At 36.3% G+C, this 13,297-nt stretch overlaps 1 protein-coding gene across 1 annotated transcript in view; it reads left to right on the top strand.

The window, feature by feature from the left end:
* LOC101166309 (hexokinase-2) overlaps positions 1-1,041 on the top strand; it is a 55,256-nt gene extending 54,215 nt beyond the window's left edge. The window contains exon 18 of the mRNA XM_004072867.4: positions 23-1,041. Within this exon, the coding sequence (XP_004072915.1) occupies positions 23-155 (133 nt within the window). The 3' untranslated portion in view covers positions 156-1,041. The remainder of the gene's footprint in view (positions 1-22) is intronic.
* The last annotated feature ends 12,256 nt before the right edge of the window (positions 1,042-13,297 follow it).

Here is a 13,297-nt window from a genome sequence, read left to right as displayed (position 1 = left end):
TTTCTTTTTTTTCTTCATAAAGTTTCGCCAGCATCATGCAGGAAACCCTGCAGGATTTGGCCCCACAGTGTCAGGTGACGTTCCTGAAGTCTGAGGACGGGAGTGGAAAGGGAGCCGCTCTGATCACTGCTGTGGCCTCCAGGAACAAGAGCTAAACCCCCCGAGACAGACGCAGCACTGACGGGATGGATTCACTGAGGTGGAGGGAAGTTACACGCTCTGATGAGATCTGCTCTGTAGCCCCCAACTTTTTAGTTTTTAGTTGTTTGTGTTGTTTTAGGAAACCGTCAGACATTTAGAGACAGGCTGTAAAGTTGGTTTTTAAAAGTTGATGCAGCGATGTTGCACTGTGAAATCAGACTGTTACGAGCTCCAGGGTCGATTTTTGTGAGCTTTGTATTTTTCCCAGCTGTTCTATTTTTAAACATCTGTAATTTATAGCAGATTTCAGCACATTTACAGGTCAAGGTCAGAAAAACCATCCATCACCTGTCAAAAGCAGCACAGAAAAGGCCATATTTTTATATAAGTCTCCAATCAATTAGAAATCTATGTATGTGTTTCAGGAGGTTTTTGTTTAGCTATTTGAATTAAAAAATATTGAGAATTCCATTTATAAAAGTGCTTTCTGTCTTGTTAACATTTTTACTTCTTGTTGAATTTGAATGAAAACACATGCATGAAATTTGTATGAAACAGTTTTGTGTGAAGATGAAAAGTGAACCCGTGAATAATCATGCGATGGAAGTTATTATGATGCAATGAAAGAAAAGACACTCGCTTGTTTCGGTCAGACCTGGCGACTTGCAGAGGTCTTGAGCTGCTTTTCTGTAAGTAAAGAACCTGGATCATATTTGGAGCTGTGACTCCAGGTTATAGAGATGGAAGCGGGACGAGTCTGGAGATATTTGCCTTCTTGACTGCTGCATTTTACCTTACAACCAAATATCGACACAAGAGCTCATCTGTCTGCTTCACAAAAAAAAAAAAAACTTCAATGGAACAATGTAGAAAAAATAAAAATAAAGAGTTACACAAGTTTTTTGTCGGATCCTCATTAACACTGCAATGTTGCTGAAATGCCGTTTTAAACTTTGTGCTGAAATTCTGTTGAAACCAGAACAAACACACCGATACAATTTCTTTATGATTTTGGTTTGGTGGTGACTTGATGAAATGACTGGAAAGGAATGTTTGGGACTTTATCAAACCCAGGAGACGCTGTGTTAGACACCCAAATGGAAACGTTACCTAAACCTCTGCAGGTTTCTCATGAATACTATTTATGTAACCTCATTTAAAAATTTCTGATAAGCTCTTGCTGTTTTAGTCAGAAGTGGGTGGAATAACTTAAAACTACACTCAAGTAAGGATGATGCAATTCAAAATATTACTTTAGCAAAATACCTAGAAGTTCTCAAAGAAAATATACTTGAGTGTGAGAAGACAAACAATATAAAATCAATTAAACAAAAGAGAAAAATGTATGTAAAAAATATATTTTTTCAAAGTAAAAGAAAACTTTAAACAAAAAAAATTTTTAAAAAAGTATTTAGCATAATCATAGACTTCACATGTATATAATATAAAATGATCTATGTTTCAAATTGGCCTTTATTTGATAAAAAAAGTATTTTTCAAAAATATCTGAAGCGAATGATCTATAGACAGCCATAGAGATATCTGATAATAAATCTTCATTCACCTTCTAATCCATTTTTCCCCCCTTTCGGGGTCACGGGGCTGGCTGAGCCTATCCTGGCCACTTGCGGGCGAAGGCAGGCCACAATTACACACATTCACACCTAGGAACAATTTAGAGTAACCAATTAACCCATGAAGAATGTTTTTAGGTGGTGGGAGGAAGCCGGAAAAAAACCTACGCATGCACAGGGAGAACATGCAAACTCCACACAGAAAGGTCCCCCGTTGATGTTTTGGTTCAGGTCCCCCCAGCCGGGACTTGAACCAGGGGCCTTCTTGCTGTGAGGCAAGCCATAATCCTTGTTTTCTTTTATTAAAGCTAAAAAACCCATGCAGTCTCTTCGCGTTTCAAGTTGATAATGACTTGCAGACATTTACATACGCCACTATCTGTAGACACTAATGCATCCCTAAAATAGATGACAAAAATGTTCCTAATAATGGAAAAAAAGTAAAGATATGAAGCCCTTTATAGCCAAGAAATCTTTTGTCTTTTATAAATGACTCAAGAGCAAAAAGTATGGTCAAGTAAAACTACTGGAAGGCAGTGTAGACAAAAACTAAATTAAATGAATGTGGTTGGGTTATTTTAAGCCATTAGCATCTACATCCACTTTGTTTTCTGTATGCAACAAGTTGGTCCAAACATTACACACTGTACTGTGCCAAGGGAACGGAGAAGTAGGCAGATAATCCAGCTCATTTGTGGTGCAGAGCTCTGCAAAGGTCTGGTGTCTGTCAAATATGCAAAGCTTTCTCTAATGACTCAAACACAGGAGGTTTCTATTGAGTAGCTGTTCCTTGAAATGTTTTGTTAAAGGCTTCACTGTCAAAGAGTCTAATTAAGCAGGAAACGCAAATATGCCATTACTGTGTGTTGATTGATTCGCTCGATAAAAAGTAATTCAGAAAGCTCCAGAAAACCATATATTAAATGTTTATCAGGGCACACTTTGTGCCGTTCATTAAAAACATGCAGGTTTAAAGTAATCCTCATGCAGATGAGCTTCTCACCTCAATCAGCTCATGAAACTGCATGCCGTTCAATTAGTCCCAACAAATGTGGCACTGTTTTTTCTGGCTCGTGGCTGAGACGCAGACATCTGTAATGAGGCTTCAGTGCTTTTGAGTGCCACATGCCGCACAAGACACGCCAGTGATGCAGAAATTACTGAGAGGCTTTGCCTTAATGTGGTTCAATAGACATGCTTTCTGTGAACTTTACACCAGTTGGATCATCAGGAAAAAGCTCTTCTTGCGTGGCTCGATTATTTACTTATTTTAATTGCAATTTAAAATAAAATATCAAATATCCATTTTAATTGTCAAATTAGACATTTCTAGATGAATTTTGCTACACATTTACCAGAGAACTTTTTGAAAATGAAATGTCAAATACCATTTTCTTTATCGTTTTAATTAGGTGACAGAATAAACAGTTTTGAAGAAGAAAATGAAAAAGCATTTTGGTGGATTGCTTTTTCATTTTAATTTTGAGTCATTTGATGCAGCTTCATTTTGAAAATGAAAAAGCATTTCTGGTTTTGACTTTTATTTTTACTTTTTCTACAGAATCGCTTCCTTAGATTATTACTCCCCATTTTGGATTACGCTGATGTTATTTACTTCAATGCTTCTTCAGCCTGCCTGCACTTCCTAGATGTCATCTACAATTCTTTGTGCTGCTTTGTCCTTCCCTCCCCTGATAGTACTAATCATTGCACACTGTTTGAACAACTAGGCTGGCTTTCACTTCCAGGTAGAAGGCAATTTCACTGGTTTTAATTCATTTTTAAATGCATTTATCTTGACATTCCTTTTTACTTGAAACAGTACTTAGTGCCTTTTAGCTCATAACATAACCTACGACATATTAACCAGGTATTTTTCTTTGTTCAGAGAGGTAAAAAACAATCTGGGAAAAAACAATTATTGTGTTAAAGCTCCCTATGACTTAAACAACCTTCCTTTATCTATACGTTCCATTTCATCTTTATCTTTGTGTAACTCTTGTGCTATCCTAGGCACTTTAACATTGGGAGTTGGGTCATCTAGACCCACTAGACAGTGCGCTGAACCTTTTTTCTTCAATGATTTGTGATCTTCACTGGTGTCCATGGATTTCATGAAATCTTTCCACCTTTATCCACCTTTGTCATGGTAGGGAAGGAGGGTGGGGTCATCTAAGATAGCACAAGGGTTAAGAAAGTCATTTGCTCAATGTCTTTACTTTAAAATTCATACATTTTCTGTGGTTTTCCTTTTTTCAGTATCTTTTTCCCCCCCCAAATGTGTTTATTTAGACTGTCTTACATGTCATGTTAGTTAGGTAGATATGGACATTGAGAGTAAATAAACAAATACAATAAATATGGATTCTGCTGTTGCAGTTTCATGTTGAGGAACAATATATTCTTATTCCTGAGATGTTCTCATATGTGAATTTTTCATAGTTGTCTTGCTTTTTTTCAAACTTTTATTTTTCCTAATTATTTTTCCAAACCCCAAACATTGATGAAGGTATGAGTGTGTGAGCGTTTAGGACTTAATACCAAACATTTTCATGTCATCTTTTCTTTTCTTAAGTATTGGATCACAAGGATACATTTTATTTTTATTTAAATGAATCAAAAACATCCGGACTTTTCCAAAATTCAGTTTGTAAGAGCAGCAGGAATTCTTTAAATGATTTTCTTTTGTTCTCAGCTTTTTTCAAAATGAAATCTTGCAGCTCCTTTTCAGTTTCTGAAGCTCAGGACTTTTTGCTCTGATGTGTGGGATGACTTCTGATTAATTTTAGAACAGCGCTTGTATCAAGCATAAGGACTCTTTAAGAAGTATACTCAATATTTAACTAGTGCTCCGTTCTCGCTTTTAATGACACTGCCTTGAAGCAGAGCCTAAAAAAAAATCAATGTGCCTCAATTATCATTCTACATATCCTTCACCATCTGCTACTTTTTTCAAAATGGATAATGAGACAGTCATTAAGAACATGTGGAAGAGCGTCTCAAAGCCATTTTTGACGAAGGAGAGTTTGAAGACGTTCTGAGCTAAAATTCCAGTTATGTGACCTAAAATAATCTGGACTGGCTTTACTGTATAAGCAGCAGGCACAGGCAGAAATGCATTTGTGAAAGTCATTTATTTAGCAAAGGACACACGAGGAGAAGAAAAGAAACAAAACAGTGCAGATTATGAACACCAGAAACCGGAGAAGTCAGAGCAGAAATCGAAAAAAATAAATAAAAAAACAATGGGCCAAAAGAGCTTAGAACATTTATAGAAGGGGATGTTGTTTTACAGCAGAAAATCTTTGAATCATCTCCATCAAGCAGATGCAGTTGCATGGCCTGCACGACGCAGACACAAGTTCACAGAATAAAAACATGCGCTTTCACATTATTCATACCACAATATGCATTTTTATTTTACCGCCTTTAAGCTGAAAATATCCTCCGTTCTTTTATTCAATAGCTATGAGATCACTGATGATCCAAAACCTGCAGTCACATCGTCGTGTGATCACCGAGCTGGAATACTAAAAAAATACACAATTTCATCTTTAGATTCAGATGTTTCACAGCAGAGAGACATTTTCATCTTAATGTAAAAGTCAAAGCAGGCACAGTGGAGGCACATTTAAAGTACAGTGATTTACAAATCAAATGGCCCTTACGTGAGGATCAATCAAAGCTTTCGGTGCTGAAATCATTTGCTTCAGGTCATTTCTGCAAGAAGTTGTCAAATTTAAACTAAACTTTCAGGAAAAGAAATCCTCCGGGGACTGCCCCCTCTCGTTAATGGGAGAAAAGCAAAAACTAAAGTTAATTATGAGCCTGCATGGTTAACCAGCTTGATGCTTAGTTTTCTCAAAAGACTCGTCCTTAAAAACAAGAAAGCAACAGGCGGCAAAAGACAACCAACAATCTCTGCAACCATCAAACCAACGTCTCAGTCTCTTTTTTTTTTGCACCATGAGACATTAGAACCACACTTTAGCATTTCAGACAGACAAGAAAAATACATTTATCACAAATATTCCAACATATAAACCACTCCATAAAGACAGAAAAATTCAAAAAGATTTTTTAAATAAAAACTTACTTTTAATTTACAATCAGAAAAAAACATTATACAAATTCTAATTTACCAGCAGTTATGATGTGTGTATAAATGACAGAGGAGAGATGCCCTTTTGTTAGAGAGGAACATGTGCTGCCTTCTCATGAGGCTTTTCAAGCGAACTATGGAGGGAGTTTAGGGAATTAAAGATTATATCGGATCTTATGAAAGACCAGTCTTAGCTTCACCCACTGATTCTGGGGGAAAATGTCTTTTTGAAATCTTTTCCTAGTGACACTGCAGGAGACTAAGGATGTATTTCTATTAAAATAGATTTTTGCTGTAATAACTTACAAAATAATTTGGATTTGTAATGAGCACAAATATTTTGAAATAAAACCTAAACCATTAATCTGCTCATTCTATCATTCTGTGACAGCGTTTGTCTCTCAGTCCCGCTCCTCAAGGACCCCTACCTTTCATCCAATAATTTATTTTCCACCTCATTTAAATAGAGAGCAGAATGAGCCGACAGAGACCTGATAGGGAATACTGTTTCAGGATTGAGTCACTGAGCTGCAGATGTTCTGGAAATACTCTTCTTGAAATTATTTCAAACAGGTTTTGGAAGAATTTCGCTCAAACAAAATGCATATAATGCAAATGCTACACATTCTATTGTTAAGCTCTTATAAACTTGTCTGACATTTTTCTGATTTACAGATTTTGGGATGAATTTGAGATTCCTTTAAAATGTTTGAAAATCACAAGAGCAAGGTTCTACAACTCATGCAAAAAACAAAAAAAAAAGCCCTATATATGTACACATTTTAAGACATTTAGTGAATTACGTCACACATTTGTCCCAGCCCAGTGAAACAAAAGCCACTCGTCTAAAAATACATTGGGTTTCCAGTTTAGGTATTTTAGAAAAAAGGGAAAATAAATTACATTCACTTTTTATTTATCCCTAAAACCTTTAAATAAAATATTCTGTTAATTAATTTTTGAAGCGCTGTACTGTCAAGTGTTGATCTAAACACATTAATGAAGTGTGAGTAAATTTTTATAGGTACTTTTTCCTATTTACCTTTTTTAACAGCAAAGCATTGAAATTCATAAACTTCATGCTTTAACCGTGTTAGGATATTTGATGCATGAGAAAGTGAACTAAAGAAAGAAGTGGATGCTGCGACATCTCGGTGTGACTTACTAGTCAAAGGTAATGTTGCTGCTTTAGTCTGTTTTTTTTAATGGTTTGTTATATTCTACAATATTTCCAAAATTCGTTTTAAATAGGAGTAAACAAATAACACAGCTACATTTCTCATTTAAAAAAGTAGAAAAACAAAATAATGAAGTGTGTGTTTCATTTAAAATTATTTGTTTATTGTTGTAAAATGATTGCGAAATGATAATAAATGTTTATGGTATTTTTAGGGTTGGGGAGGAAAATAAAAATGTTGATCCAAGTTTCCCAATTAAAACAAAATAAAACTTTTTCTTTGACTGAACTTTTTCTTTTTACATAAATACAGGTAACGCGACACAAAAAGGCAGAGAAGTACAATGCAAAGAGAACACAGAAGGCTTTGCATTACCAGCACAAGTACAAACTTCATCAAGTGTTTTATTTTTCCTGAGTTGTCATCAGGTAAAACCGATTCACTATGAGGAGCCGTGTAAAACACTCTTTCTGACATCAGTAATACATTTGCATACATTAAACTGAGAGACAGTAAAGAAAGTTCACTTTGTCCGAGACAGTTCAGTGACACCGCTTTAAATATCCAAAGCAAATCGGAATAGTCCAAAAATAGTGGCTGATGTCAAATAAGTGACGAAACACACGAATACGAGAAGCCACACTGGAAAGAAAGAAATATGAGGTCAAGGGACAAGCTTTTTTAGAACTTTAATTTCTTCTGTTATTTTTAAGGAAATATATTCATGCTTTTGTTTTGTAATTTCAAGTATAATTTTAAAACAATATGATTTCTACTATGACCCAATGGGCATCAGAATCAAGTTTTAAATCTGCAAATGTAGACAAAGCCACAACCTGGAAACCTGCTGAATAACACAACACAAAACAACACCTGACGGCAACATTCTGCACACAAGTTTGAGTTGAGCTCTTAAAGTTTGTGTCTTGACACCAAAAGGTATGAGGTTGTTACCAAACTCCTCATGCATGACAGCAAGCTCCAATATGGATGAAGAAGAGACAAAACCATTTTCAGTGACAGGAAGAACAAGAAATGCTGCAAACAATGGGCTGCACCCCCCCCCCCCCCCCCCCAACTACTGAAGCCTCATGTCAACAATGCTTGATGAGACAGATGAAGAAAATGACTATTTCTCTTTAAATAGATGCCAGTGGGCTCAGATGTGCTGCTGTTCTGAAGCTGAAGGTGTCTGTTTTTTTCTGCTCACTCAAAAAAAAAAACCACGCAAAGTGTGATTTTTCACAGTTTCTAATTTATTCTGCACGCCAAAAAGAAATGCGAAAAAAACAACCTATAGTGCTGATTCACCTGAAAAATAAACTATTTTCTTCCTTTAACCTTATTTTTGTTTTTTAACTTCAAAGCTATTTGTACCTCTCACACATAAAATGACGTAATTCTTTTTCTTTTGCCTATAATGCTAAACAGGCACTTCTGAAAGAAGTCAAAAACTCTCACCCCATTGGCTGATTTTCTTTAACTAACCAAAAAAATCTGCCAATAGGGGAGGAAAAGGGTTTTACCAGTAGTTCTTTTTGTTATTTTATTTAAGTCACTAAGACATGTTACCTTAAATTTAGATTATTTTTCTTGCAAGACAGAAAATAAGACAAATTTTCTCAAAACAAGAGTTTTTTTACTTTCTTAAAATTCAATTTTTGCAGTGTTAAGAATTTTAAAAAGAAAATGGGTGTCAATCGCACTACCATAAAGATCCTTCACATAGATTTGAATCGGTTAGTTCAAAAGGGGCCCAAGTCCACAATTTTTCAAAATAGAGATATTATATGTTCTATGGTCTTCAAGGGAAAAGCTATCTGATTATGTGCAAAAAAGTCCCAAGTCCATTGTAATGTATTGACTTTGCATGGCATTTAAAATGCATTAAGTGAAAAATTCCTGGACTTGAGCCTCTCTTGCATGGGTTTTGCTTTATCCCATAGATGGCAGCACTAGTTATTTAATATGGCAGCGCCCCTGTTTAATTCAAGAAGGGCCCAAGTCCAGAAACTTTAGTTTGCTAGTCCTCTGAAATGATAAAGGTGAGGTGCTTCATATTATAGCATTTGTAAGCTACGAACTGGCGCTAAATCTAGGTAAAGTATTAATCATTTGGTGTAGCCTCCCTTTAAGCTGTGCAATTGAAATCTTTTCCTGGAAAAACAAACCTCTTGGACTTGGGCCCTTTTTGAACTAAGCGATTTGTTTGTCTAATTTCCTTAGAAGTCACTGCCTAAACTGTGGATTTATTGTTTTTAATCTAGTAAAATATTTGTTTTCTGAGTTGCTGTACTGCATCATTTCAGGACTGATGTCCAAGTCTAAATCTACCTTCACACCGGCAGCCTCAAGCAACCTGATCCAATGAAAAGTTTATGTAGACATGCATTTCAGGCTTTAAACTCTCACATTTGTTGTCTCTGTCTCACTATACAAGTCCGATTTCAAGCTCTACACACAAAATGCGCAGCCATTGAATGTGCTGTAATAATTTAACAAGGTTGAACTTTGACCAATCAGGGACTAGGGTTTGGTCATGACGTAAGGGTAGAGTCCTTTTTAATTTTTGGAAGTGCCAACTGTTTGAAAATCGATCATGAAGGAGAAATTAATAATCGCGGTCTATACCTGGCCGGAATTATATCATCCCAAGTCTTTCTTGGAATCGAACTGTGAAAGAAAAACCTTGGAGCAAGACTCGCAAGACTTTTACCACTTTGACATTTCACACCAAGACTCTTCCAACTGTGAGTACATTGCGCTTTATCGGGTGTAGACAGTCCACTGTAAAAAAAGAATGCTAAAAGTGCGTTCAAGAAGCCATGTTCAGCACGTTTTTGAACATATGCCCGGTGTGTCTTGGTGAAAGTCGATTGCTATGCTAGATTTTACAGTCTAAAGGGATCAGATTAAGGGAGTTTTCCTCAAATTTAAAATAAAAAGAGAAATCAAGAAAGCCGTTTCTTGGTTTCTTTATCAAATGTAAGCACACCGTTTTTTCTTTTTTTTTTTCTTTCCAATACCCGTTTTGAAAATGTGACACTTCAGGGATCATGTTTTCCTAAGTATATCAATAAGTATAGTATATCAATAATTGTTTGCACAAGCATATGAACTGTTATCTGTCTTTTACTTCTTACTGTCAACTAAAACAAGTTAGGTAGGTTAATCAGCTGGAGTCTTAAAAGTAACATAGGATATCAGCCCTCTCTGGTTTTAATTGCTCCAGTAATTCTCTACTCTACTAAATAATAGAAACTAAATAAAGACAGGGTATGAAGGTAATCTTTCATCTTCACTGATAGGTTTTTTGCTAAACAAAACAAAAAAACATTTATCATTTTTATTCTTTTACATTTTGAAATGATTAAAACACAGTTAATTAACTAAAATGTTATTTTCCTTTTATTTATTTTTACATAAATTTATAACTTACGCTAAATAACCATAGGTCTCATTTGATATATGCATTTCTATCTCATTATTATAATCCAAACCTTTCTTACAAACCATGTTTACTGCCCTGTAGTTTTTCATCATTCCACTAGGGGCAGTAGAAGGACTTTTCCTGCTCATTTCAAAATGGCTGCCTCCGTGAAGGGTCTTTACAGGATTAAAAGCAGCAGGCTTTTGATTTTATCTGTCAACAGAGCTACAACTCAACAGCTTCCTTTAAACAAAGTGTTTTACTTTCAGGTCAAAAAAACACTTCATTAGAATAACCCTGACATGAGTATTTATCTGTGTTTAGGATGACTTCCTCTTTGAAAGGATAATCTAAAATTGATGTGCCTTTTGGGAAAGCTGTTGTATCTGTAGGGTCCACCATGAGTGTGATGCCGGGAAGCAGCGTGCAGCGCCGAGAAGCTGCACTGAAAGCAAAGCGGGGCAATTGAGCAGACTGTTAAGGTCACTTCATTACCTGCAGCCTGTAATCCCCTTTTTCATATGCATGTGTGACATTCAGTGCAGCACATAAACTCTGGAAACAACACTCATGCTGTGATTGCATTAAAGGTTTCCGCCGTTAATACGAAAAAATAACAGCCGCAAGACTGACCGACATGCAATTGCTTGCTTTTCAAGAATACTGGCCATTTTCACAACCCTGTGCTTAGGCGGACATGTTAATACCTTTGGTGCATACCTGCACTTTTGGCAATCAATGACAAAAAGCTAAATGTGAGACTTGAGAGCTTAAAGAATCCTTAGCGCATGCCATAAAAGCATGACTGATTCCATTCTTCTGAGAATCAGTTGAAAAGATATAGATCCTCAAATGAACATTTGTAAAGGATTTCACGACCCAGCTGCCCCCTTTTTTAAATATGTCTTTCCAAATATATATTATTCAATCATACGACCGCTTGACAGGATGTGACAGCGGCCGTTCAAAGAGCACCAACTGGTAGTTTAAAAAACTTTGCTTGTTTGAAGTTTCTATAAGTCATCTCTAAGAAAAAAGGAAAACCTTCACATGTTAAGTGGCCTTTTTTGAAAAAGAAAACAATAGAACAATTTAAAAACTCATGAAGTAAAGCTGCAAAGTTACCAAACTTATTTCTCCCGTCAACCCTGATATCGTCTCAAGGTCATTTTCAGGGTGCTGGAACAGAATTCCCACTGGCCTGTTTTCTTTGAAATTTAGCCAAGCACTGTGGTGCAGACCAAACAGGTAGACCCCGTCCACCTGAAAACAAGGGTCTCTGTTTTCCATGTACGTGAATCTCTCTGTACCCTATTATCTGCACTAAAAGATGGACCTTATGTCATGTATAAGGTGCACCAAACTATTAGGTACATTAACCCTTGTGCTATCCTATGACCCCACCCTTACATTGACGGGTTCTCACTACCATGGCAAAGGTGGATAAAGGTGAAGAGGATTACATGTAATACGTGGACACCAGTGAAGATAACAAATCATTGAAGAAAAAAGGTTCAGCGCACTGTCTTGTCGGGTCTAGATGACCCAACTCCCAATGTTAAAGTGCCTAGGATAGCACAAGGGTTAAGCAAGTCAAAAAGAGTCAGAGATAAGTAAATTTCACAATTAAGTCTGAATTTATTAACTGTTTTCATTGTAAACCAAACAGATTTGTAACACGCTAGTAGTGTTAGGTGCGTTAGCATATTCACAATACTTGCATCGCCCAACCTTGTTTGTAACTTATAAAAAACAGACTGATACAGCTAAAACAAACATTACTGTGAGTACGCTAACTCCTAACCTTATTTGCAACACATAAACAACTAAATGATACAGCTAACAAAACGTTATTGGGACTACTTTAACTCCCAACATTGGTAGAAACACATAAAAAGAAGAACACAATCCAACACCTCTGAACCTACCGCATTACCGTATTCACAACACCCAACCTTATTTGAAACTCGTGAAATAACAGAATAACATTTAGACAAAGCGCTGTCTGTGTAACTTTAAAAATAGTTTCTACATGAGTAAACACAGCCAGAATGAATCCATATGTAATGCGCTCCAAATATTAAGGCAATCTGTTTTTTTTTCTTTTTTAGAAAAAAAGGCTTTTAGGTGCGCATTATAGTGCGGAAAATTAGGTAGTTTACTACAGTATAAGCTCACAGAAAATCTAGTAGAACTGAAAGCAAAAGTGAACAAGAGAGAAATATACGATGTGCCCTTTGAGTCAGAAAAAACTGCCCTCCGTGCAAACGGGATGCAGCACAAATTTATAAAAACTGGAACATGACTAATTCGTATGTTGGTAGGAGTAGTTTATTAGCAGGGAGAGTGGATTTTCTAGATGCCATATTTCTCCCTTGTCATTGCGTGATTTTCAAGTTGTAACAGACCCAAATAAGCAGCTGTTGTAACTGCAGGACGTTTCCAGGCAGTTTGGCCAACTTCAGCTTTTGAGAGTGCAGCGAGTAAAAACAAACTTCCTATTCTGTCCTGGTGTGAAAGTCTGTTGAGGGGCTGAATTTAGACAAAGGGGGAGAGCAAGGGGGAGAGCAAACACTGGTCTGTTAAAAGTGTGAAAACAAGACTGACTCTTCCTGGAAAACTGCCATAATTAAATATCTTTTAACTTTTATAAGTAACTTAGCTATATTTTGATGAATATCAACAGTGTCAGTGTGGATGACACTAATGTACTGAATGTGCTGTAATGAGACTGATGCTTGGACACGGGCTGTCTAAAATGGACCACTTGATGATCTTGTAGGGAGAAAATGTTCATGCACAACATTTTCTACAAGCATGCTGCGAGCGACAGGTCATAGTAAACTCTTAAACAACATTTAAAGTTAAGTAA

Source organism: Oryzias latipes, chromosome 9 (assembly GCF_002234675.1).
Source record: "Oryzias latipes chromosome 9, ASM223467v1".
Lineage (NCBI taxonomy): Eukaryota > Metazoa > Chordata > Actinopteri > Beloniformes > Adrianichthyidae > Oryzias > Oryzias latipes.
The sequence above is the reverse complement of the archived record's forward strand: the minus strand, read 5'-3'. Positions and strand labels throughout refer to the sequence as shown.